The sequence below is a fragment of the Lolium perenne genome, chromosome 5 (assembly GCF_019359855.2).
Source record: "Lolium perenne isolate Kyuss_39 chromosome 5, Kyuss_2.0, whole genome shotgun sequence".
NCBI lineage: Eukaryota > Viridiplantae > Streptophyta > Magnoliopsida > Poales > Poaceae > Lolium > Lolium perenne.
The window spans coordinates 11742484-11765420 of NC_067248.2; the positions used below are offsets into that span (position 1 = coordinate 11742484).

General features: G+C 38.7%; 1 protein-coding gene across 1 annotated transcript; it reads left to right on the plus strand.

The window, feature by feature from the left end:
• The first annotated feature begins 8021 nt into the window (after positions 1-8021).
• LOC127303242 (uncharacterized) lies at positions 8022-8330 on the plus strand. Its single transcript, XM_051333998.1, has one exon. It carries the CDS (start codon positions 8022-8024, stop codon positions 8328-8330), a length of 309 nt encoding a protein of 102 aa, XP_051189958.1.
• Positions 8331-22937: the final 14607 nt, after the last annotated feature.

Consider the following 22937-nt stretch of genomic DNA (forward strand, 5'->3'; position numbering starts at 1 on the left):
GCCGGCGCTGCCGCCTCGAGCTGCCTCGCTGCCTCGTCCGCTCGCTCCAGGTCCTCCTGGCTCACGGCGAGGCTCGGATTCAGCCCAAACAACACGCTCTGCATCCACAAAATCACATCAAGAAATTAAGAAGATATCTCAATCAAGAACCCATCAAATTATCCCGGTTAGGAAATGTACAGTCAGGGAGACAGGGGCTGAATGCTTATCAACCACGCACCAATAGCTTGATTTTCGATGTGGGCACGTCGTCTGCGGCGGTGTCCACATAGTCCACGGCTGCGGGTGCCGCCACCGCGCAGATGGACAGCTGATGTGTCTTTCCTTCGCTCCGCAAAGGTCAACCGGCGAGAGATGAGAGACGAGCACACGAAGCTGCTGTTGTGTTCTCAAGGAAATGCGCGGACCTTGCTAGGCACCCACGCCGTTGCCATTGTGACAGCCAACACGCACTCAGGGGATGCGGTCACCTTGCACTCACGGAGGAGAAAGAGAAGAAAAATGGTTGGAGGAACATGTTTCGGAGGGGAGAGAGGAATCTGAGGAAGACGTCTGACACTGACCATGTTTTAATTCGCTTGCCCTCCCTCTCCCCTCAGTTTCGGGTCCCAGCCCCAGTATTTTGCAGCCATATTGTTCAGTGTTTCAGAAAAATTGCAATCACGGTAGCAGGACCACCTCTCCCTTCAGCCAATGAAAGAAGGAGTTCAGCCCGGAGCACGTACCGGCCGGTTCATTCTCGACTTTTCCTTTTACCTTTGATTATAATGACTTTGATTTTGATTGTTGCAATATCTCTGAAGTAATAATTTTTTACAAAAGCTTGCTAGAAGTTCTAATGCTAGTGCTATAAATATGGCTTTTACGAAGCATATTACAAATTCTCTCATGCAAATTAGAGAAGAAAAGTTAAAACATGAAGCTTTTATTCCTAGAAAGTTGGAAGATGGTTGGGAGCCCATCATTAATATGAGAGTAGATGACTTTGATTGCAATGCTTTATGTGATCTTGGTGCAAGTATTTCTGTCATGCCTAGAAAAATCTATGACATGCTTGACTTGCCACCGTTGGAACAATGTTATTTGGATGTTCACCATGCTGATATTGCTTAAAAGAAACCTTTGGGGAGAGTTAATAATTTTATTATTATGGTTAATAATAACCTAGTCCCCGTTGATTCTTTTGTCTTGGATGTTGAATGCAATGCTTCTTGTTCTATTGTTTTGGGAAGACCTTTTCTTGGAACTGTTGGTGCTGTTATTGATATGAGAGATGGAATTATTAGATATCAATTCCCACTCAAGAAAGATATGGAACACTTTCCTAGAAAAAGAAAGAAGTCACCTTTTGATTCTATTATTAGGACAAGTTATGATGTTGGTACTTCTTTGCTTGATAATACTTAGTGCAAATACTTTCTGCGCCTAGCTGAAAGGTGTTAAAGAAAATCGCTTATGGGAGACAACCCATGTTTATTTTATGGAATTTTTCTTTTGTTGAATCTTGGAAGTTGTTGCCTCTGTAAAAACCTCTCCTTATCATTTTTATTTCGTTTTTGTGCCAAGAGTAGCCTCTAATAGGAAGAAAGTAAGATTTGGGAAAGTTGCTCTCTAGAAACAGATTCTGTGCTGTTACCGTAAAAATTCGTACTCCCAGACAGTACGTAATTTTGAGTTGCCAATTTTTGAGAATATGCCCCGGGTTATTATCTAACTTTCATTAGTTTTGCACTTTGAGAGGAAGAGCAACAGAGGATTTTCGAAAAAACTTGATCTTTACCTGCTATTCTGTTTTGACAGATTTCTGCCACTATTTGCATTTGCCTCTTATTCTCTTTATTTTTGAGTTCTTTTGAGAGAAAGGGATTTTTGAAAGAGTTGCTATAGTAGCTAATGTTTTTAGGGATGTTTGATATATGTTAGAACTGGACCCAAGTGGATTTATTATTTTGATTGCACTAACGTTGCTAATAAAGAATTGTGTGAAGTTTTGTATGAAGGAAGTTTTCAAGTGTAGGGAGAGAAGAATGATGTAATGAAATGAAGAATGGAGAAAAGCTCAAGCTTGGGGATGCCCCCTGACACCCTATGAAATATCCAAGAGTTACAAGCGTCAAAGCTTGGGGATGCCCAAGGCATCCCCTTCTTCATCAACAAAACAACATGTCATCTTTCTGTGCGCTATATTTTTATTGCTTCATATGCTATGTGTTATTCTTGGAGCATCTTTATCTTTGTTTTTAGTTTTCTTTTGTTTTGTTTGCTGTACAATAAGGTTGGATCCCAGCATATATTTTTTGGAGAATTACACACTCTGTTTAATTGCATAGAACACTCTAGTTTCACTTTTACTGTTCTGCGAGTGCTCTAGTTTTCTAGTACTTCGTTTAGCTCTGGTTTTTTACTTTTATTTTTTGTTCAGAGCTTGTTAGTTTTCTTTATTAATGTATGATTAGCTCTCTGGTCCATATTGATTTTTATCTATGAGAGTTGTTCCAAATAAATTGATTGGTGTTGGAGACGAGTAAAAAGTTTCATGCTAATAGTGATGCAAAAGAAAGCTTGTCTAGACTGTGGCATAGACTTTGGCATGTCGTGTTGGATGTTATTTTTATGATATTCTTAGTATTTATTTTTTCTTCATGAATTGTCTCAAATATCTGAGAGTGCTTAATGTGCCATTGAAAGAATCATGCGTTGTTTCTATCATAGAAGCATAATATTGTGATATTCTCCTTTGATGCTTTATTGGGTTGACTTGGCACATGCTTACACCATGTTATGACTACCAACCAGTCAACTAAAGAATTCATGATCATTTAATTTTTGACTTGTGATATCACTTTATGCTTTGATTAATATTGTTTTGTCGCTATGCATGATTATGGCTATTATTGCTCTATTAGTTGGTCGCTCCCAGTCTTTTGCTAGCCTTCGCCCGTACTGAGTATGAAGCTCTACTCATGCATCCAACCACTAGTAACCAAAGTTTGCCAATTATGTCCACCATATCTACCTATTAGCATTACTGCTATTCCAAGTATATTCATCATGTTTTTTTATCTATCTTTCAAATTGATTATGAGAAAAATAGTCAGTAAAGCTCTCGCGAACTTGATGACACATTTACTTTCTTGCACTTAATAAAATTGAACCATTGTGACTATCTTATGTTGATTATATGCTTACAAGTTGTAAGTTGGGAGTTAGCACACCCATGCTTTCATGGGGCACGCTTTCAACATTGCACTTATTATTTAGTTGATGTCATGATCTTTTGCTTATGGATGCCTATCAATGCGAAATAGAATGGAAATTTGTAAGTCAATGGAGTTTGTATATGTGTTAGAGAAATGTTGGGCCACTAACCTAAGCCATGCATCATTCATGGTGGAATTTTACAGCATTCCATAGTGAGTATTCTATGAAGCATCTATAATAAAAAGCTATACCCATAGTAAATAAAAGGATTGTTGAGATGCTCATTGTCTGTTTGTCTTGTCATTTTGGTGTGGAATTGCACTTATATGAAAGAGTACTTCCATATCATGGGGCAAGAGGTACCCCTGCTGCATTCTTAATGACACATGTATAATTACAATGACAAGAACTTATTTGGGACCTAAGTTGAGTAGCATGAGGTGTAGGTACTCGTATTCAAGGGGCATGAGATTTTCAACTTATGATTTGTCAAGCATATAACTCATTTTTGCACTCACATTAACTTTAACCATTCAAGATGCCTATCATAGGGGCAATGAGAGCTCAAAGCTAATAAGTACCATACATTTTTGAAAGCTTTATAAAAATTGTTGATCCTTACTTCCTTCTTCGAAGGACCTTTCTTTTACTTTTATGTTGAGTCTTCATCTTCTTGCTTTATGCACCAATTAAGAGAGCATAGTTGTCATTCTAAGTATAATGTGCATAGTCCCAAGACTTATTGATTGATTCATGATTATGCTATTGCTTGTTCTTAAATTACTTGTATCTAGTCACCCTCTGAACTTTAAAGGTGTCCTAGCATTTATGTTTTGCTATTCCATAAGGGCAAGCTGAATACCACTTTGCTATGTTTTCTCTATGCTGATAAACAAACAATTGCTTTCATTGCATAGTTATTCATGATCTTTGTTTGAGTTACTTCTCATGTTATAACATAGTTGCTAAGTTCTATCATTAGAATTATATCTATCATGCCTATGTTTAGAATACTATGATTCCAGCTTACAATGCTTTACAAAAGCTTGATAGAGATTGTGATAGTTGCATGTCACCTAAAAAATTATTTTTTGTTATCACTTACCTACTCGAGGACGAGCAGGAGTTAAGCTTGGGGATACTTGATACGTCTCAAACGTATCTATAATTTTTGATGCTTCATGCTTGTTTTACACCAATTCCACTATGTTTTACTTACACTGCGTTGCACTTTTATACATTTTCCGGCACTAACCTATTGACAAGATGCCACAATGCCAGTTCCCTGTTTTCTGCTATTTTTGGTTTCAGAAAAGTTGTACAGGAAATTTTCTCGGAATTGGACGAAACAAAAGCTGAATTCAATATTTTACCGTAACGAAGCCAGAGACCGAAGGGGAGTCGAAGAGGGGCAGGAGGGCAGCCAGACCAGGCCTAGGCGCGGCCCAGGCCCTGGCCACGCCTAGGGGTGGTCTGGGCCCCCCTGGCCTCCACCGACATCGCCCTTCCGCCTATTTATTCACGATTTCTGGAAAACCCCAGATACCCGAGACTCCATCCACGAAATGTTCCGTTGCAGCCGCCATTGCAGAACCCATCTCGGGAGGGTTCTGAAGCTCTTCTAGAGGGGGAGATCATAACCGGAGGCTTCTACATCGCCATGCCCGCCTCGGAAGTGATGCGTGAGTAGTTCATCCCTGGACTATGGGTCCATAGCAGTAGCTAGATGGTTGTCTTCTCCAATTTGTGCCTCATGTTTAGATCTTGTGAGCTGCCTATCATGATCAAGATCATCCTTATGTAATGCTACATGTTGTGTTTGCTGGGATCCGATGAATATTGAATACTATGGTTGAGATTGATGTCATATGTTATTTGTCATCTTGCATGCTCTCCGTTCCTTGTGGATGCTTTGGCCAAGTAGATGCTTGTGACTCCAAGAGGGAGTATTTATGCTCGATAGTGGGTTCATGCCTCTAGTTTTCTGGAAGAGTGACAATAACTTCTAAGATCGTAGATGTGCTGTTGCTACTAGGGAGAAAACAACAATGTTTTATCCAAGGGTAATTGTATTGTTTACTTTACACACATTGATTAATGCGATTATCTGTTGCTTGCAACTTAATACTGAAAGGGATGCGGATGCTAACCGAAAGGTGGATTATTAGTCATAGACGCAGTTTAATTATGGTCTATGTATTATGTTGTAATGCCCAAACGAATCTCATAGAAGTCGTCTTGCTATATATGAACTTTATTCTGTCAATTGCCCAGCTGTAATTTGTTCACCCAACATGCTATTTATCTTTATGGAGAGACACCACTAGTGAACTGTGGACCCCGGTACTTTCCTCTACACTGATACAATCATCATGTTCTGTTTACTTTTTGCAATCACTGTTTTCTTTTCATTCACTGCAAACATCTCCTTCCACACCATACGGTTAAATCTTTGTTATCAGCAAAACCAGTGGGATTGACAACCTCACTGTGAGTTGGGGCAAAGTATTGCGATTGTGTTGTGTGCAGGTTCCACGTTGTTGCTGATGCCGGTAGTGCGCCCTGCCAATAGTCAGCCAACAACACCTTCAGAAGTCACTCCTTTCTCCTACTGGTCAATTAAACCTTGGTTTCTTACTGATGGAAAACTTGCTGCTGTGCTCATCACACCTTCCTCTTGGGGTTTCCCAACCGCTTCCACAACCGCCACCAAGATTGTCTGGCGCCGTACCTGGAGCACCATCAGAGGTTTATTAAATATTTCTCTAAAATTTCAAAGCCTCTTACTAATCTTCTCCAAAAGGATGTGCCTTTTGTTTTTGATGATGATTGTAAGGAAGCTTTTGAAATTCTAAAGAAGGATTTAACTAGTGCTCCTATTGTTCAACCCCACCTGATTGGAATTTACCCTTTGAAATTATGTGTGATGCTAGTGATTTTGCAGTAGGTGCTGTTCTTGGACAATGAGTAGATAAGAAATTGAATTTTATTTATTATGCTAGTAAGACTCTTGATGCTGCTCAAAAGAATTATGCTACTACTGAAAAAGAATTCCTAGCTGTAGTCTTTGCTTGTGATAAGTTTAGACCGTACATTGTTGATTCAAAAGTTACTATTCATACTGATCATGCTGCTATTAGGTACCTTATGGAAAAGAAAGACGCTAAGCCTAGGCTTATTAGATAGGTGTTGCTTTTACAAGAGTTTGATCTGCACATTGTAGATAGGAAAGGTGCTGAAAATCCTGTTGCTGATAATTTGTCTAGATTGGAAAACATCGCTTATGATCCTATTCATGTTAATGATAGTTTTCCAAATGAACAATTGGCTTCAATAAAAGTAACCTCGTGAGAGAGTCCTTGGTATGCCAATTATGCTAACTTTATTGTTTCCAAGTACTTGCCTCCAACATTTACAGCTCAGCAAAGAAGGAAATTCTTTTATGACTTGAGGCATTATTTTTGGGATGACCCACACTTATATAAGGAAGGAGTGGATGGTATTATGCGAAGATGTGTCCCAGAATATGAGCAATGAGAGATATTGAGAAAATGTCATGGCAATGCTTATGGAGGACATCATGTCGTAGATAGAACTGCACAAAAGGTTCTACAATCAGATTTTTATTGGCCTACCCTTTTTAAGGATGCAAGAAAGTTTATTTTATCTTGTGATGAATGCCGAAGAGTTGGTAATATTTCTAGACATAATGAAATGCCTATGAATTATTCTCTTGTTATTGAACCATTTGACTGTTGGGGATTTGACTTTATGGGTCCTTTTCCTCCTTCAAAAGGTTATACTCATATACTTGTTGTTGTTGATTATGTTACTAAGTGGGTAGAAGCTATACCTACAAAGATGGTGAGACCTCGTTAAAAATGCTTAAAGATGTTATTTTCCCTAGATTTGGTGTGCCTAGATATCTTATGACTGATGGAGGTTCTCATAAAAACCCTATGGGTATGTCTCCTTACAAAATGGTTTATGGAAAAGCTTGTCACTTGCCTTTAGAATTAGAACACAAAGCTTATTGGGCAGTGAAAGAACTTAATAGAGACTTTCAATTAGCTGGTAAGAAAAGGTTGCTTGACTTAAGTTCTCTAGATGAATGGAGAAATGAAGCCTATGAAAATGCTAGACTCTTTAAAGAAAAAGTTAAGAAGTGGCATGATAGGAGAATTATTAAGAGAGAGTTTCATGTTGGTGAGAAACTTCTATTGTATAGGTCTCGTCTCAGATTTTTTGCAGGAAAATTACTCTCGAAATGGGAAGGACCTATTATTATTGAAGAGGTGTATTGTTCCGGTGCCATAAAAATTGCTTCATTGAAGGATAACACTGCACAAGTGGGGAATGGGCAAAGACTCAAACATTATATTTCTAGAGATTCTTATAATGAAGATATTGATATTATCCAAGTGGTGACTCCGGAAGAATTTTTCAAGGAACAAATCTAGGAAACAACAGAGTCCGTTTTCGAATAGGTAACAGTTTTTAAAAGTTCGCGATAAACTTTTCTGCTTATATTTTTGTCATTTGTATTAAATATGAAAAATTACTAGACGAAAATGGGTAGGAGACGGTGCCCGATGCCACCACGCCACCCCTAGGCGCGGGCCAGGCCAGGCCGCGCCTAGTCATGGTAGGGGCGCCTCGGAGCTCCTTTCCGACCCGGTTTCACCTTGTTCCCTTACTTTTATTATTAAACTTTCTGATATATAATCCCCTGGATTCCTCGAGGTTCGTATATTGTTTTCTCGTCGTGTTTTCGCTTCGATCTGTTTCTGCCAGGATTTGTTCTCAGATTTAGAGCCACCATGTCTTCTTCTGGATCACCCAAAGACAACTCCTTTGTGAACATGGTCAACCCGTACATGAACGAGCTGAAGATGCATCCTAAGGAGTTGTTGCTAAAGGATGGGAAGGTGCAGGTAGAAGATGTTCGGGGACCTAAAGGAGAAGGAAGTCTGGAAGCTAGGATGGAAAAGCTAGAGCAAGAAGTCTTTAAATATAACAAGGTGGCAGAACGTGAAGTGGAAATCGTCCACAAGATAAATGCAGAGCTCATCGCTGAACACAAGAAGGAGACTGCCGAGCTTTGGGATGACATCTTCTCGCTCCACTAGACCACCAACAAACTACAAGCACAACTCTACGAAGTGCAAAATCAAAACTGTGAGTATGAGACTAGGTTTAAATGCATAAGTGCTGCTGCCAGTTTCGGGATTTTGGAAACTAAGTCATCCTTTGTTGATGGGGAGCCCTTACCTTGGAAGTATGATGATAAGGAGGATTCACCGTCACCACCGAAGGAGTAATTCGTCATTGGTATTGGCATCCCCTTGGCTTGTTCCAAGCTTGGGGGAGTGCCGCGGTATCACACCATTATCTTTTATCCTTTTACTTTTCAAGTAGAGTCATATCATGATTAGAGAAGTTATCATATAGGATGGTTTGCAGTGTGGAAGTATCTCTATTTAGTTGGTTATCTATGTATCCCTTGGTGTGAGTTGTCGTTATGTAATATTAATGAGAAGTTTTTATCATTTACTTTATGCACACCTTATTTTAGCTTGTAATTTTTGTCATATGATTAATCTTGCTATTAGTATTAGTATCACTTTGGAAGCATCAAGTAATTCTAGTTGGTTTTGGCAAACTTAGCATTGGTCAGTAGCAATAATACTTTGAGGCTTAAATAGAAAAGAGAGAAATACATGTAGATACATTGTTCCATTATCTTTCTTTCTTGTCGACTCATAAGCTTAATATTCTTAAGTTAAAGTCGTTTGTACTTTCAAGGAAGATTGCATGATTGTTTTCCATCACATGTATACTTGTTTGTTTCGCTCAACTCTTATGCTTGCTACCAGCCTTGCTAGCCAAAAGCCTGTACTGAGAGGGAATGCTTCTCGTGCATCCAAACTGTGAACCAAAAACCAATGCCATTTGTGTCCACCATATCTACCTATATGTGGCATTTCGCTACCATTCCAAGTAAATTGCTTGTGTGCTACCTTTAAACCTTCAACTCCACCTATTTTGTGCCTATGTTTTAGCTCATGAGGAAGTATTGAATGCTTTATTGTCTTTTCATGACCACATAACTTGAATAGCATGAATAATGTGCTAAAGTCCTTATTATTGCAAAAAGAGCAAGGCAACTGGGTGCCCAACCCAATTTAAATAAACAAATAAACAAATAAAGCTCTGCACACTATGTACTGGAGAGATCCTAAATAGTGGTGTGCAAAAGGAGAACTACATGGGAGATGCTCTTGAGGTCACTATATGAAAGGATGATGAACCGTTTGATACCAGTCGTTGACATAGACATACACCACTCTCAAAATTACATTTTCATATCTCTAATTCATTTAAAACAAAAAGCTCTAGCACATGAGTGATCCCTACTTCCCTCTGCGAAGGGCCTATCTTTTACTTTTATGTTGAGCCAGTAAACATATTCCCCTCTATCTTAAGCAAGCATTTGAGTTGTTGTGATCCAACCATTTATGAGTTTCGATGTATTTGATCATGTCTTTTATCCCTCCTTGTGTAGCACAATGCTTTTAGCTGAATGAATATAAATTTGAAAGTTAGCAATGACTGTAAAGAGATTGGAACGATTGAGCATGTAACTTCTGCGATATAAGCTCTAGTATAAAGACTCTGCTCGAAAAATAAGTACAATTTGTTAATTGTTCTCTGACTAAGAACAAAAGTTTGCCATCATCAATTATGATTTTCTATATGCACCTCTATTAGTGACTCTTTTACTCATTGCAAGTGAAGTTGTATAAGAGGAAGTTGCTGTCCATAAATGACTTGTGTATTGGTAAGTGATACGTCCATTTTGCATCACTATTTTATATCATAACTTACTGTTATTCATTGATATATTTCATATTTAGAGATGATACTTATGTTATTTCATCTATTTTGCATGTTTCATGATTATTGGAGAATCGCTCACCGGAGTCAGGATTCTGCTAGAAAAAGCACCGTCAGAATGCAATATTTCGGAAGATCAACAATTGACGGAAATTACACCGAAGATCTTATTTTTCCTGAAGACGAAGTCAGCCAAAAGGAGGGACCGAGGAGGGCTGCCATGGGCCCCCCCATAGGCCGGCGCGGGCCCTGGCCTGGCCACGCCGCCTTGTGGGGAGGGGGCCCACAGCCCCCTTCAGCCGCCTCTCCTTCGCGTACTTCTTCGTCCTGAAAACCTAAGCCCCAGGGGAGGATCGCGAATAGACACAGCCGCCTCTACGGGGCGGAAAACACCAGAGAGAAAAGAGCTCTCCGGCAGTCTGAAATCTGCCGGGGAAATTCCCTCCCGGAGGGGGAAATCAACGCCGCCGTCACCGTCATCAAGCTGGACATAATTGGGATCATCATCACCATCATCTCCATCATCATCACCACCATCTCCACCGCTGCACCTCGTCACCGCTGTAACATCTAGGGTTGAATCTTGATTGTTTGATAGGGGAAACTCTCCCGGTATTGATTACTACTTGTTATTGATGCTATTGAGTGAAACCATTGAACCAAGGTTTATGTTCAGATTGTTATTCATCATCATATCACCTCTAATCATGTTCCATATGATGGCTCGTGAGTAGTTCGTTTAGTTCTTGAGGACATGGGTGAAGTCTAAATGTTAGTAGTGAATTATGTTGGGTAATATTTAATGGTTCGATATTTAAGTTGTGGTGTTATTCTTCTAGTGGTGTCATGTGAACGTCGACTACATGATACTTCACCTTTATGGGCCTAGGGGAATGCATCTTGTATTCGTTTGCTAATTGTGGGGTTGCCGGAGTGACAGCAACCTGAACCCCCGTTGGTATATCGATGCATGAGGGATAGCAGGATCTCAGAGTTTAAGGCTGTGGTTAGATTTATCTTAATTACTTTCTTGTATTTGCGGATGCTTGCAAGGGGTTTAATCACAAGTATGTATTAGTCCTAGGAAGGGCGGTGCATTAGCATAGGTTCACCCACACAACACTTATCAAAACAATGAAGATTAATCAACTATATGAAGCGAAAGCACTAGACTAAATACCCGTGTGTCCTCGAGAACGTTTGGTCATTATAAGTAAACAAACCGGCTTGTCCTTTGTGCTAAAAAGGATTGGGCCACTCGCTGCAATTATTACTCTCGCATTTTACTTACTCGTACTTTATTTATCTGTTATATCAAAACCCCCTGAAAACTTGTCTGTGAGCATTTACAGTGAATCCTTCATCGAAACTGCTTGTCAACACCTTCTGCTCCTCGTTGGGTTCGACACTCTTATTTATCGAAAGTACTACGATACACCCCCTATACTTGTGGGTCATCAAGACTATTTTCTGGCGCCGTTGCCGGGGAGTGAAGCGCTATTGGTAAGTGGAATTGGTAAGGAAAACTTTTACTGTACGTGCTGTTTTTATTTCTGCCTGCTGCCATAATTCATTATGGAGAGATCTTCTCTTGAATTCCTATTTGGAAAATCTACTACTACTGCAAAGGTAGTGGATGAGGCGCCAGGTGAGAAAGAGGTTCCATATAAAATACCTACGAAAATTATTGAACGTGTTGTGGATAACCGCTATGAAGGGGATGGAACTGTCCATCCTGGAGATCATTTACTGTTTTTACATGAATTATGCGGGTTATTCAAGTGTGCAGGTATTTCTATGGATGAAGTTAGGAAGAAACTATTCTCTATGTCGTTGTCTGGTAAAGCGGCGCATTGGTATAAATTGCTGAAGAATGGGAATTCTCTTGATTGGAAGGATATTGTGCCTCTATTTTATTCTAAATTCTATCCTCCAAGTGAAATTCATAAGGACCGAAACCGCATATATAATTTCTGGCCTCATGATGGAGAGAGTATTGCCCAAGCATGGGGGAGATTGAAGTCCTTAATGCTCAAATGCCCCATTCATGAGCTTCCTGGTAATATTATCATTGATAATTTCTATGCAAGACTCTCTTTTCAAGATAAAACCTTGCTGGATACTACTTGTTCTGGATCATTCACACGCAACAAAGAAGAGTTTAAATGGGACCTTCTTGATCGGATTCAGGAGAATACTGAAGGATGGGAGAACGACAAAGATAGAGAGTCAGGTATAAATTATGATTATGAATGCATTGAAACTTTTATGGATACTGATAAATTTCATAATATGAGTGCTACTTATGGTCAAGTTGTTGCAAATTTTTATAAAGCTTTTGCCTCTCATTTTGAATTGCCTAGGAAGAATTTTAATAAGTATCATGAACCTTACAAAGATAAAACTGATTCACCTATAGGTAAATGTGTTGAAATTAAAACTGTTGATCATATTCTTCCTGAAGCTTATATTGAAAAAACTCCTTTTCCTGCTAAAATGAAGGAGTATTCTGTTATAAATAGTGCGGTTAATAAAAGTGCAAAGAAACCTATAGAACCTGAAGAGCAAATAAAGGTTGAACCTGCTATTGCAATAGTTAAAGATCTTGTGACTGAAAATGTAGAAGATGGTCATATTATTTTCTGTGAAGATGCTTCTAATATTGTTTCACATCCTAATAAGTCTAGGAAAACCAGTGTTCCTATGCTCTCTGTTAGAATTGGTGATCATTGTTATTATGGTTTATGCGATATTGGTGCAAGTATTAGTGCTATTCCTTATGAGCTTTACACGGAGATCATGCATGAAATTGGTTCTTGTGAACTTGAAGATATTGATGTGGTTATTCGGCTAGCTAATAGAGAAACTATCTCTCCTATTGGTATTGTTCGAGATGTGGAAGTTCTATGTGGTAAGATTAAATATCCTGCTGACTTTTTGGTACTTGGTTGTCTTTGCTAGTAAGTCTTGTCCTATCATTTTTGGTAGACCTTTTCTAAATACTTGTGGAGCTGTTATAGATTGCAAGAAAGAGAAAATTGTGACTAAATTTGCTGGTGAATCTTATGAGTTTAATTTCTCTAAATTTGCCAAAACTCCTTATAAAGCTGATTTGCCTAATAATGATTTTAGAGTTGAACAGTGTGCATCTATTGCTCTTGCTCCTAATAATCCTTTGCAGCAACATTTGGAGAATAGTGAGAGTAAAGTCTTTAGGGAAGAAAGGAATGAGCTTGATGAAATTTTCCTTCGTCAACCTATTCTTAAACATGATTTACCGGTTGAAGATCTAGGTACAACGCCACCACCAAAGGAAGATCCTGTTTTTGATTTAAAACCATTGCCTGATAATCTTAAGTATGCTCATATTGATGATAAGAAAATATATCCTGTTATTATTAGTTCTAAGCTTTCAGAGTTTGAGGAAGAAAGGTTATTGGAAATATTGAAGAAACACCGAGGAGCTATTGGCTACACTCTTGATGACTTGAAGGGTATTTCTCCCTCTATTTGCCAACATGCCATTAATATGGAAGATGATGCAAAGCCTGTTGTTGAACATCAGCATCGTCTAATTCCTAAAATGAAGGATGTGGTAAGGAATGAGGTATTAAAACTTCTTGAAGCTGGTATTATATATCCTATTGCTGATAGTAGATGGGTTAGTCCTGTGCATTGTGTTCCTAAGAAAGGAGGAATAACTGTTGTACCTAATGATAATGATGAGCTCATCCCTCAAAGAGTAGTTGTAGGGTATAGAATGTGCATTGATTATCGAAAAGTTAATAAAGTTACTAAGAAAGATCGTTACCCTTTACCTTTTATTGATCAAATGTTAGAAAGGTTATCTAAAAATACTCATTTTTGCTTTCTTGATGGTTATTCTGGGTTTTCACAAATTGCTGTTAAAACTAAAGATCAAGAGAAAACCACTTTCACTTGTCCCTATGGAACTTATGCTTATAGGCGTATGCCTTTTGGTTTATGTAATGCTCCTGCTACTTTTCAAAGATGCATGTCTGCTATTTTTCATGGCTTTTGTGAGAAGATTGTAGAGGTGTTCATGGATGATTTTTCTATCTATGGGAATTCTTTTGATAATTGCTTGCGAAACCTTGATAAAGTTTTGCAGAGATGTGAAGAAACTAAGCTTGTTCTTAATTGGGAGAAATGCCACTTTATGGTTAATGAAGGAATTGTATTGGGACATAAAATTTCTGAGAGAGGTATTGAAGTTGATAGAGCTAAAGTTGAAGCAATTGAGAAGATGCCCTATCCGAGGGATGTTAAAGGTATTCGTAGTGTTCTTGGTCATGCTGGTTTTTATAGGAGATTTATTAAAGATTTCTCTAAGATTTCAAAGCCTCTTACTAATCTTCTTCAAAAAGATGTACCTTTTGTTTTTGATGATGATTGTAAGGAAGCTTTTGAAACTCTAAAGAAAGCCTTGACAACTGCTCCTGTAGTTGAACCTCCTGATTGGAATTTACCTTTTGAGATTATGTGTGATGCTAGTGATTTTGCTGTAGGTGCTGTCCTTGGACAGCGAATAGATAAAAAATTGAATGTTATTCATTATGCTAGTAAAACTCTTGATGCTGCTCAAAGAAATTATGCTACAACTGAAAAAGAATTGTTAGCTGTGGTTTTTGCTTGTGACAAGTTTAGACCCTATATTGTTGATTCAAAAGTTACAATTCATACTGATCATGCTGCAATTAGATACCTTATGGAAAAGAAAGATGCTAAGCCAAGGCTTATTAGATGGGTGCTTCTTTTGCAAGAATTTGATTTACATATTATAGATAGGAAAGGTGCTGATAATCCTGTTGCTGATAATTTGTCTAGATTGGAAAATATTGCTTATGATCCTGTTCCTGTTAATGATAGTTTTCCAAATGAACAATTGGCTGTAATAAAGGTGAGCTCGCGAGATAGTCCTTGGTATGCTGATTATGCTAACTTTATTGTTTCCAAGTACTTGCCTCCAACCTTTTCAGCTCAGCAAAGGAGGAAATTCTTTTATGACTTGAGGCATTATTTTTGGGATGACCCACACTTATATAAAGAAAGAGTGGATGGTATTATGCGAAGATGTGTTCCCGAATATGAACAACAAGAGATATTGAGTAAATGTCATGGTAGTGCTTATGGAGGACATCACGCCGGAGATAGAACCGCGCAAAAGGTTCTACAATCGGGTTTTTATTGGCCAACTCTCTTTAAAGATGCAAGAAAATTTATTTTATCTTGTGATGAATGCCAAAGGGTTGGTAATATCTCCAGACGCAATGATATGCCTATGAATTATACTCTTGTTATTGAACCATTCGATTGTTGGGGATTTGACTTCATGGGTCCTTTCCCTTCTTCAGAAGGTAACACTCATATACTTGTTGCTGTTGATTATGTTACTAAATGGGTGGAAGCCATACCCACAAAAAGTGCTGATGGTGAGACCTCTTTAAGAATGCTTTTAGATATTATTTTTCCTAGATTTGGAGTTCCTAGATATCTTATGACTGATGGAGGTTCTCATTTTATTCATGGTGGTTTTAGAAAAACTCTTGCTAAATATGGTATTAATCATAGGATTGCTTCCGCTTATCATCCTCAAACTAGTGGGCAAGTAGAACTATCAAATAGAGAAATTAAATCTATCTTGCAAAAGACTGTTAATAAATCTAGGAAGAATTGGGCTAGTAAATTGAAGGAAGCACTATGGGCTTATAGAACTGCTTATAAAAATCCTATGGGTATGTCTCCTTATAAAATGGTTTATGGAAAAGCTTGCCATTTACCTTTAGAACTAGAGCACAAAGCTTATTGGGCTGTAAGAGAATTAAATAAAAATCCTAAACTTGCCGGTAAGAAGAGATTGCTACAATTGAGTTCTTTAGATGAATGGAGAAGTGAAGCTTATGAAAATGCTAAACTATTTAAAGAAAAAGTTAAGAAATGGCATGATAGAAGAATTATCAAAAGAGAATTTAATGTTGGGGATAAAGTCCTATTGTATCGGTCTCGTCTCAGATTTTTTGCAGGGAAATTACTCTCAAAATGGGAAGGACCATATGTCATTGTGGAGGTGTATCGTTCAGGGGCAATTAAAATTAGTTCTCTGCAAGGCGATGCTACACAAGTGGTGAATGGACAAAGACTCAAGCATTACATTTCTGGAGATTCTTATAATGAAGATGTTGATGTTATTCGAGTGGTAACTCCGGAAGCTTTCATCAAAGGTCAAATTGACAGTTCTGTAGAGTTCGACTTTGAATAGGTAACAGTACTGGTAATAAAAAGTCTGCGTTTTACTTTCCGAACAATGTTTTCGTTGTTTTTGGAAAATATGAGAAATTACGAGATCGAAACGGAGTGGAGGAGATGCACGAGGGCGTGCCCCCATAGGCCGGCGCGGGCCCCAGCCTGGCCGCGCCGCCCTATGAGGATGGCCCCTCATTGTCCCTCTCCGACTCTGGTTCGACCTAGTACTTTCCTTTTGTCGTGAAAATTTCTGCTATATAATCCCCTGGACCCCTGGAGGTCCGTATATTGTTTTCTCGTCGTGTTTTGTTTCGAGCTGTTTTCTGCCAGGATCTGTCTTTGATCTAGAAGCACCATGTTCTCCAACAATAAGGGCAAGGGGATTTCGGAGGAAGATATTCAAGATCCCGAGTGGAAGGAGATGGATGAGAGCGTCAAGAAAGAAGTGAATAAGATGTCATCCAAAAGAGAGCAACAAGCTGTCGGGAGTAAGAAAATCTTGGTGGGATCGGTTAACACTCGGCGTTCTTTTTCTCATAACTTGCAGGGACCCCTACCACCTGCTCCCAGCCTCGACTCTTTCCCTGCCTTGGGGGAAGCTTTACGGGTTACCGATGAATTTTGTGATCAATACCGTGCTCTGAGAAGGGAAGTGGAGATACTTCAGGAGGAGAACAACCGACTTCGCAGAATGCTAGAGCGGTTCCTCACTCCTATCAAGGCTTTCTCACCACCACCACCGAAGGAGTAATTCATCATTGGTATTGGTACCCCCTTGGTTTGTTCCAAGCTTGGGGGTGGTGCCGCGGTATCACATCATTACTATCTTTTACCTTTTTACTATCAAGTAGTGTTATATCATGAGTAGGGAAGTTATCATATAAGATGGTTGCAGTGTGGAAGTATCTCTCTTTTAGTTGGTTATCTATGTATCCCTTGGTGTGAGTTATCGTTATGGAATATTAATGAGAAGTTTTATCATTTACATATTGCACACTTTATTTTAGTTTGCAGTTTCTGTTATATGATTGATCTTGTTGTTAGTATTGGTATCACTTTGGGAGCATTGAGCAAATCTATTTGGTTTTGGCAAACTTAGCATTGGTCAATAGCAACAACACTTTGAGGATTAAGTAGAAAAGAGGGAAGTACATGTAGATATATTATTTCTTTATCTTTCTTTCTTGTTAGCTAATGAGTTTAGTATTCTGAAGTTAAGATTGTTGTGCTTACGAGGAAGATGCATGATTGTTTCTATCACATGAATATTTGTTTGTTTTCCCTCAACTCTTATGCTTGCTAACCAACCCTGCTAGCCAAAGACCTGTACTGAGAGGGAATGCTTCTCGTGCATCCAAAACCTTGAACCAAACCCATGCCATGTGTGTCCACCATAACTACCTACTATGTGGTATTTTTCTGCCATTCCAAGTAAATTGCTTGCGTGCTACCTTTAAAAATTCATTCCTTGTCTTTGCAATACATAGCTCATGGGAAAGTAGCCTAAAAAACTATTGTAGTAAAGAATATGTCGCTTATGTATCTTAGTTCTTATAAGTTGCTTGTTGAGCGGTAACCATGTTTTAGGACGCCATCAACCTGTCACACCTTTGTTGAATATCATGTGAGTTGCTATGCATGTTCGTCTTGTCTGAAGTAAGGGAGATTTGCCATGAGTTAAATGGTTTGAGTATGCATATTGTTAGAGAAGAACTTTGGGCCGCCAACCAAAGCCATGTATCATGGTGGAAGTTTCAGTTTGGACATTAATCCTCAAATCTCTTATGAGAATATGTTGAATGCTTATGCATTAAAGAGGAGTCCATTATCTATTTTCTATGGTGTCCCGGTATGGATGTCCTCAAGTTGAGATCTATCAAAAACGAGAAGTCGAATGCGATGTATCTCCTTGGACCTTTGTACAGGTGACATAGAGGTACCCCTTTGTGACACTTGGTTGAAACAGATGTAATGCAATGATAATCCATGGAAATCCGAGCTAATTAGGTCGAGGTGCGAACACTATTGGTATTCGATGCATGAGGCTTGCAACTTATAGGAGGTATTATGCATGACACATATGAATTATTACTACCGTTGACAAAATTGTTTCCATGTTTCAAAATAAAAAGCTCTAGCACATGAGTAATCCCTGCTTCCCTCTGCGAAGGGCCTATCTTTACTTTATGTTGAGTCAGTAAACCTATTTCTTTCTATCTTAAGCAAGCAATTGAGTTGTTGTGATCCAACCATTTATATTGTGATCTATTTAATCATGTCTTTTATTCTTCCTTGTTTAGTACAAGTTTTATCCGAATGAATATAGCTTCGAAAGTTATCAATGATTATGAGGAGATTATTATGATTGAGTATGCAAGTTGTGCCATATAAGCTTTAACATAAGAGCGCTGCTCGACAGATAAGTACAATCTGTTAATTGTTCTCTGACCAAGAACGAAGTTTGCCATCACCAATTATGATTTCTTATGCACCTTTATTTGTGATTACCTTCTACTTGTTTCAAGTTGAATTATATGAGGAAGTTGTTCACTAGAATGTCTTGTGTGAATTAATATGATGCTTCTTGTCCGTATTTGGCTTATCGACTCTTCACTCCATAAACATGTGGTCTTGTTTACTGAGTTCAGTTTCGCTTGGGGACAAGCGAAGTCTAAGCTTGGGGGGAGTTGATACGTCCATTTTGCATCACTATTTTATATCATAACTTACTGTTATTCATTGATATATTTCATATTTAGAGATGATACTTATGTTATTTCATCTATTTTGCATGTTTCATGATTATTGGAGAATCGCTCACCGGAGTTAGGATTCTGCTGGAAAAAGCACCATCAGAATGCAATATTTCGGAAGATCAACAATTGACGGAAATTACACTGAAGATCTTATTTTTCCTGAAGACGAAGTCAGCCAAAAGGAGGGACCGAGGAGGGCCGCCATGGGCCCCCCATAGGCCGGCGCGGGCCCTGGCCTGGTCGCGCCGCCTTGTGGGGAGGGGCCCCACAGCCCTCTTCGGCCGCCTCTCCTTCGCGTACTTCTTCGTCCCGAAAACCTAAGCCCCAGGGGAGGATCGCGAATAGACACAGCCGCCTCTACGGGGCGGAAAACACCAGAGAGAAAAGAGCTCTCCGGCAGTCTGAAATCTGCCGGGGAAATTCCCTCCCGGAGGGGGAAATCGACGCCGTCGTCACCGTCATCAAGCTGGACATCATTGGGATCATCATCACCATCATCTCCATCATCATCACCGCCATCTCCACCGCTGCACCTCGTCAACGCTGTAACATCTAGGGTTGAATCTTGATTGTTTGATAGGGGAAACTCTCCCGGTATTGATTACTACTTGTTATTGATGCTATTGAGTGAAACCATTGAACCAAGGTTTATGTTCAGATTGTTATTCATCATCATATCACCTCTGATCATGTTCCATATGATGGCTCGTGAGTAGTTCGTTTAGTTCTTGAGGACATGGGTGAAGTCTAAATGTTAGTAGTGAATTATGTTGGGTAATATTTAATGGTTTGATATTTAAGTTGTGGTGTTGTTCTTCTAGTGGTGTCATGTGAACGTCGACTACATGATACTTCACCTTTATGGGCCTAGGGGAATGCATCTTGTATTCGTTTGCTAATTGTGGGGTTGCCGGAGTGACAGCAACCTGAACCCCCGTTGGTATATCGATGCATGAGGGATAGCAGGATCTCAGAGTTTAAGGCTGTGGTTAGATTTATCTTAATTACTTTCTTGTATTTGCGGATGCTTGCAAGGGGTTTAATCACAAGTATGTATTAGTCCTAGGAAGGGCGGTGCATTAGCATAGGTTCACCCACACAACACTTATCAAAACAATGAAGATTAATCAACTATATGAAGCGAAAGCACTAGACTAAATACCCGTGTGTCCTCGAGAACGTTTGGTCATTATAAGTAAACAAACCGGCTTGTCCTTTGTGCTAAAAAGGATTGGGCCACTCGCTGCAATTATTACTCTCGCATTTTACTTACTCGTACTTTATTTATCTGTTATATCAAAACCCCCTGAAAACTTGTCTGTGAGCATTTACAGTGAATCCTTCATCGAAACTGCTTGTCAACACCTTCTGCTCCTCACTGGGTTCGACACTCTTATTTATCGAAAGTACTACGATACACCCCCTATACTTGTGGGTCATCAAGACTATTTTCTGGCGCCGTTGCCGGGGAGTGAAGCGCTATTGGTAAGTGGAATTGGTAAGGAAAACTTTTACTGTACGTGCTATTTTTATTTCTGCATGCTGCCATAATTCATTATGGAGAGATCTTCTCTTGAATTCCTATTTGGAAAATCTACTACTACTGCAAAGGTAGTGGATGAGGCGCCAGGTAAGAAAGAGGTTCCATATAAAATACCTATGAAAATTATTGAACGTGTTGTGGAAAACCGCTATGAAGGGGATGGAACTGTCCATCCTGGAGATCATTTACTGTTTTTACATGAATTATGCGGGTTATTCAAGTGTGCAGGTATTTCTATGGATGAAGTTAGGAAGAAACTATTCTCTATGTCGTTGTCTGGTAAAGCGGCGCATTGGTATAAATTGCTGAAGAATGGGAATTCTCTTGATTGGAAGGATATTGTGCCTCTATTTTATTCTAAATTCTATCCTCCAAGTTAAATTCATAAGGACCGAAACCGCATATATAATTTCTGGTGTCATGATGGAGAGAGTATTGCCCAAGCATGGGGGAGATTGAAGTCCTTAATGCTCAAATGCCCCATTCATGAGCTTCCTGGTAATATTATCATTGATAATTTCTATGCAAGACTCTCTTTTCAAGATAAAACCTTGCTGGATACTACTTGTTCTGGATCATTCACACGCAACAAAGAAGAGTTTAAATGGGACCTTCTTGATCGGATTCAGGAGAATACTGAAGGATGGGAGAACGACAAAGATAGAGAGTCAGGTATAAATTATGATTATGAATGCATTGAAACTTTTATGGATACTGATAAATTTCATAATATGAGTGCTACTTATGGTCTTGACTCTCAAGTTGTTGCAAATTTTTATAAAGCTTTTGCCTCTCATTTTGAATTGCCTAGGAAGAATTTTAATAAGTATCATGAACCTTACAAAGATAAAACTGATTCACCTATAGGTAAATGTGTTGAAATTAAAACTGTTGATCATATTCTTCCTGAAGCTTATATTGAAAAAACTCCTTTTCCTGCTAAAATGAAGGAGTATTCTGTTATAAATAGTGCGGTTAATAAAAGTGCAAAGAAACCTATAGAACCTGAAGAGCAAATAAAGGTTGAACCTGCTATTGCAATAGTTAAAGATCTTGTGACTGAAAATGTAGAAGATGGTCATATTATTTTCTGTGAAGATGCTTCTAATATTGTTTCACATCCTAATAAGTCTAGGAAAACCAGTGTTCCTATGCTCTCTGTTAGAATTGGTGATCATTGTTATTATGGTTTATGCGATATTGGTGCAAGTATTAGTGCTATTCCTTATGAGCTTTACACGGAGATCATGCATGAAATTGGTTCTTGTGAACTTGAAGATATTGATGTGGTTATTCGGCTAGCTAATAGAGAAACTATCTCTCCTATTGGTATTGTTCGAGATGTGGAAGTTCTATGTGGTAAGATTAAATATCCTGCTGACTTTTTGGTACTTGGTTGTGCTGCTAGTAAGTCTTGTCCTATCATTTTTGGTAGACCTTTTCTAAATACTTGTGGAGCTGTTATAGATTGCAAGAAAGAGAAAATTGTGACTAAATTTGCTGGTGAATCTTATGAGTTTAATTTCTCTAAATTTGCCAAAACTCCTTATAAAGCTGATTTGCCTAATAATGATTTTAGAGTTGAACAGTGTGCATCTATTGCTCTTGCTCCTAATAATCCTTTGCAGCAACATTTGGAGAATAGTGAGAGTGAAGTCTTTAGGGAAGAAAGGAATGAGCTTGATGAAATTTTCCTTCGTCAACCTATTCTTAAACATGATTTACCGGTTGAAGATCTAGGTACAACGCCACCACCAAAGGAAGATCCTGTTTTTGATTTAAAACCATTGCCTGATAATCTTAAGTATGCTCATATTGATGATAAGAAAATATATCCTGTTATTATTAGTTCTAAGCTTTCAGAGTTTGAGGAAGAAAGGTTATTGGAAATATTGAAGAAACACCGAGGAGCTATTGGCTACACTCTTGATGACTTGAAGGGTATTTCTCCCTCTATTTGCCAACATGCCATTAATATGGAAGATGATGCAAAGCCTGTTGTTGAACATCAGCGTCGTCTAATTCCTAAAATGAAGGATGTGGTAAGGAATGAGGTATTAAAACTTCTTGAAGCTGGTATTATATATCCTATTGCTGATAGTAGATGGGTTTGTCCTGTGCATTGTGTTCCTAAGAAAGGAGGAATAACTGTTGTACCTAATGATAATGATGAGCTCATCCCTCAAAGAGTAGTTGTAGGGTATAGAATGTGCATTGATTATCGAAAAGTTAATAAAGTTACTAAGAAAGATCATTACCCTTTACCTTTTATTGAT

Coding starts and splice junctions, on each gene's coding strand:
- LOC127303242 (XM_051333998.1), top strand. CDS start 8,022: ATGTCTTCTTCTGGATCACCCAAAGACAACTCCTTTGTGAACATGGTC.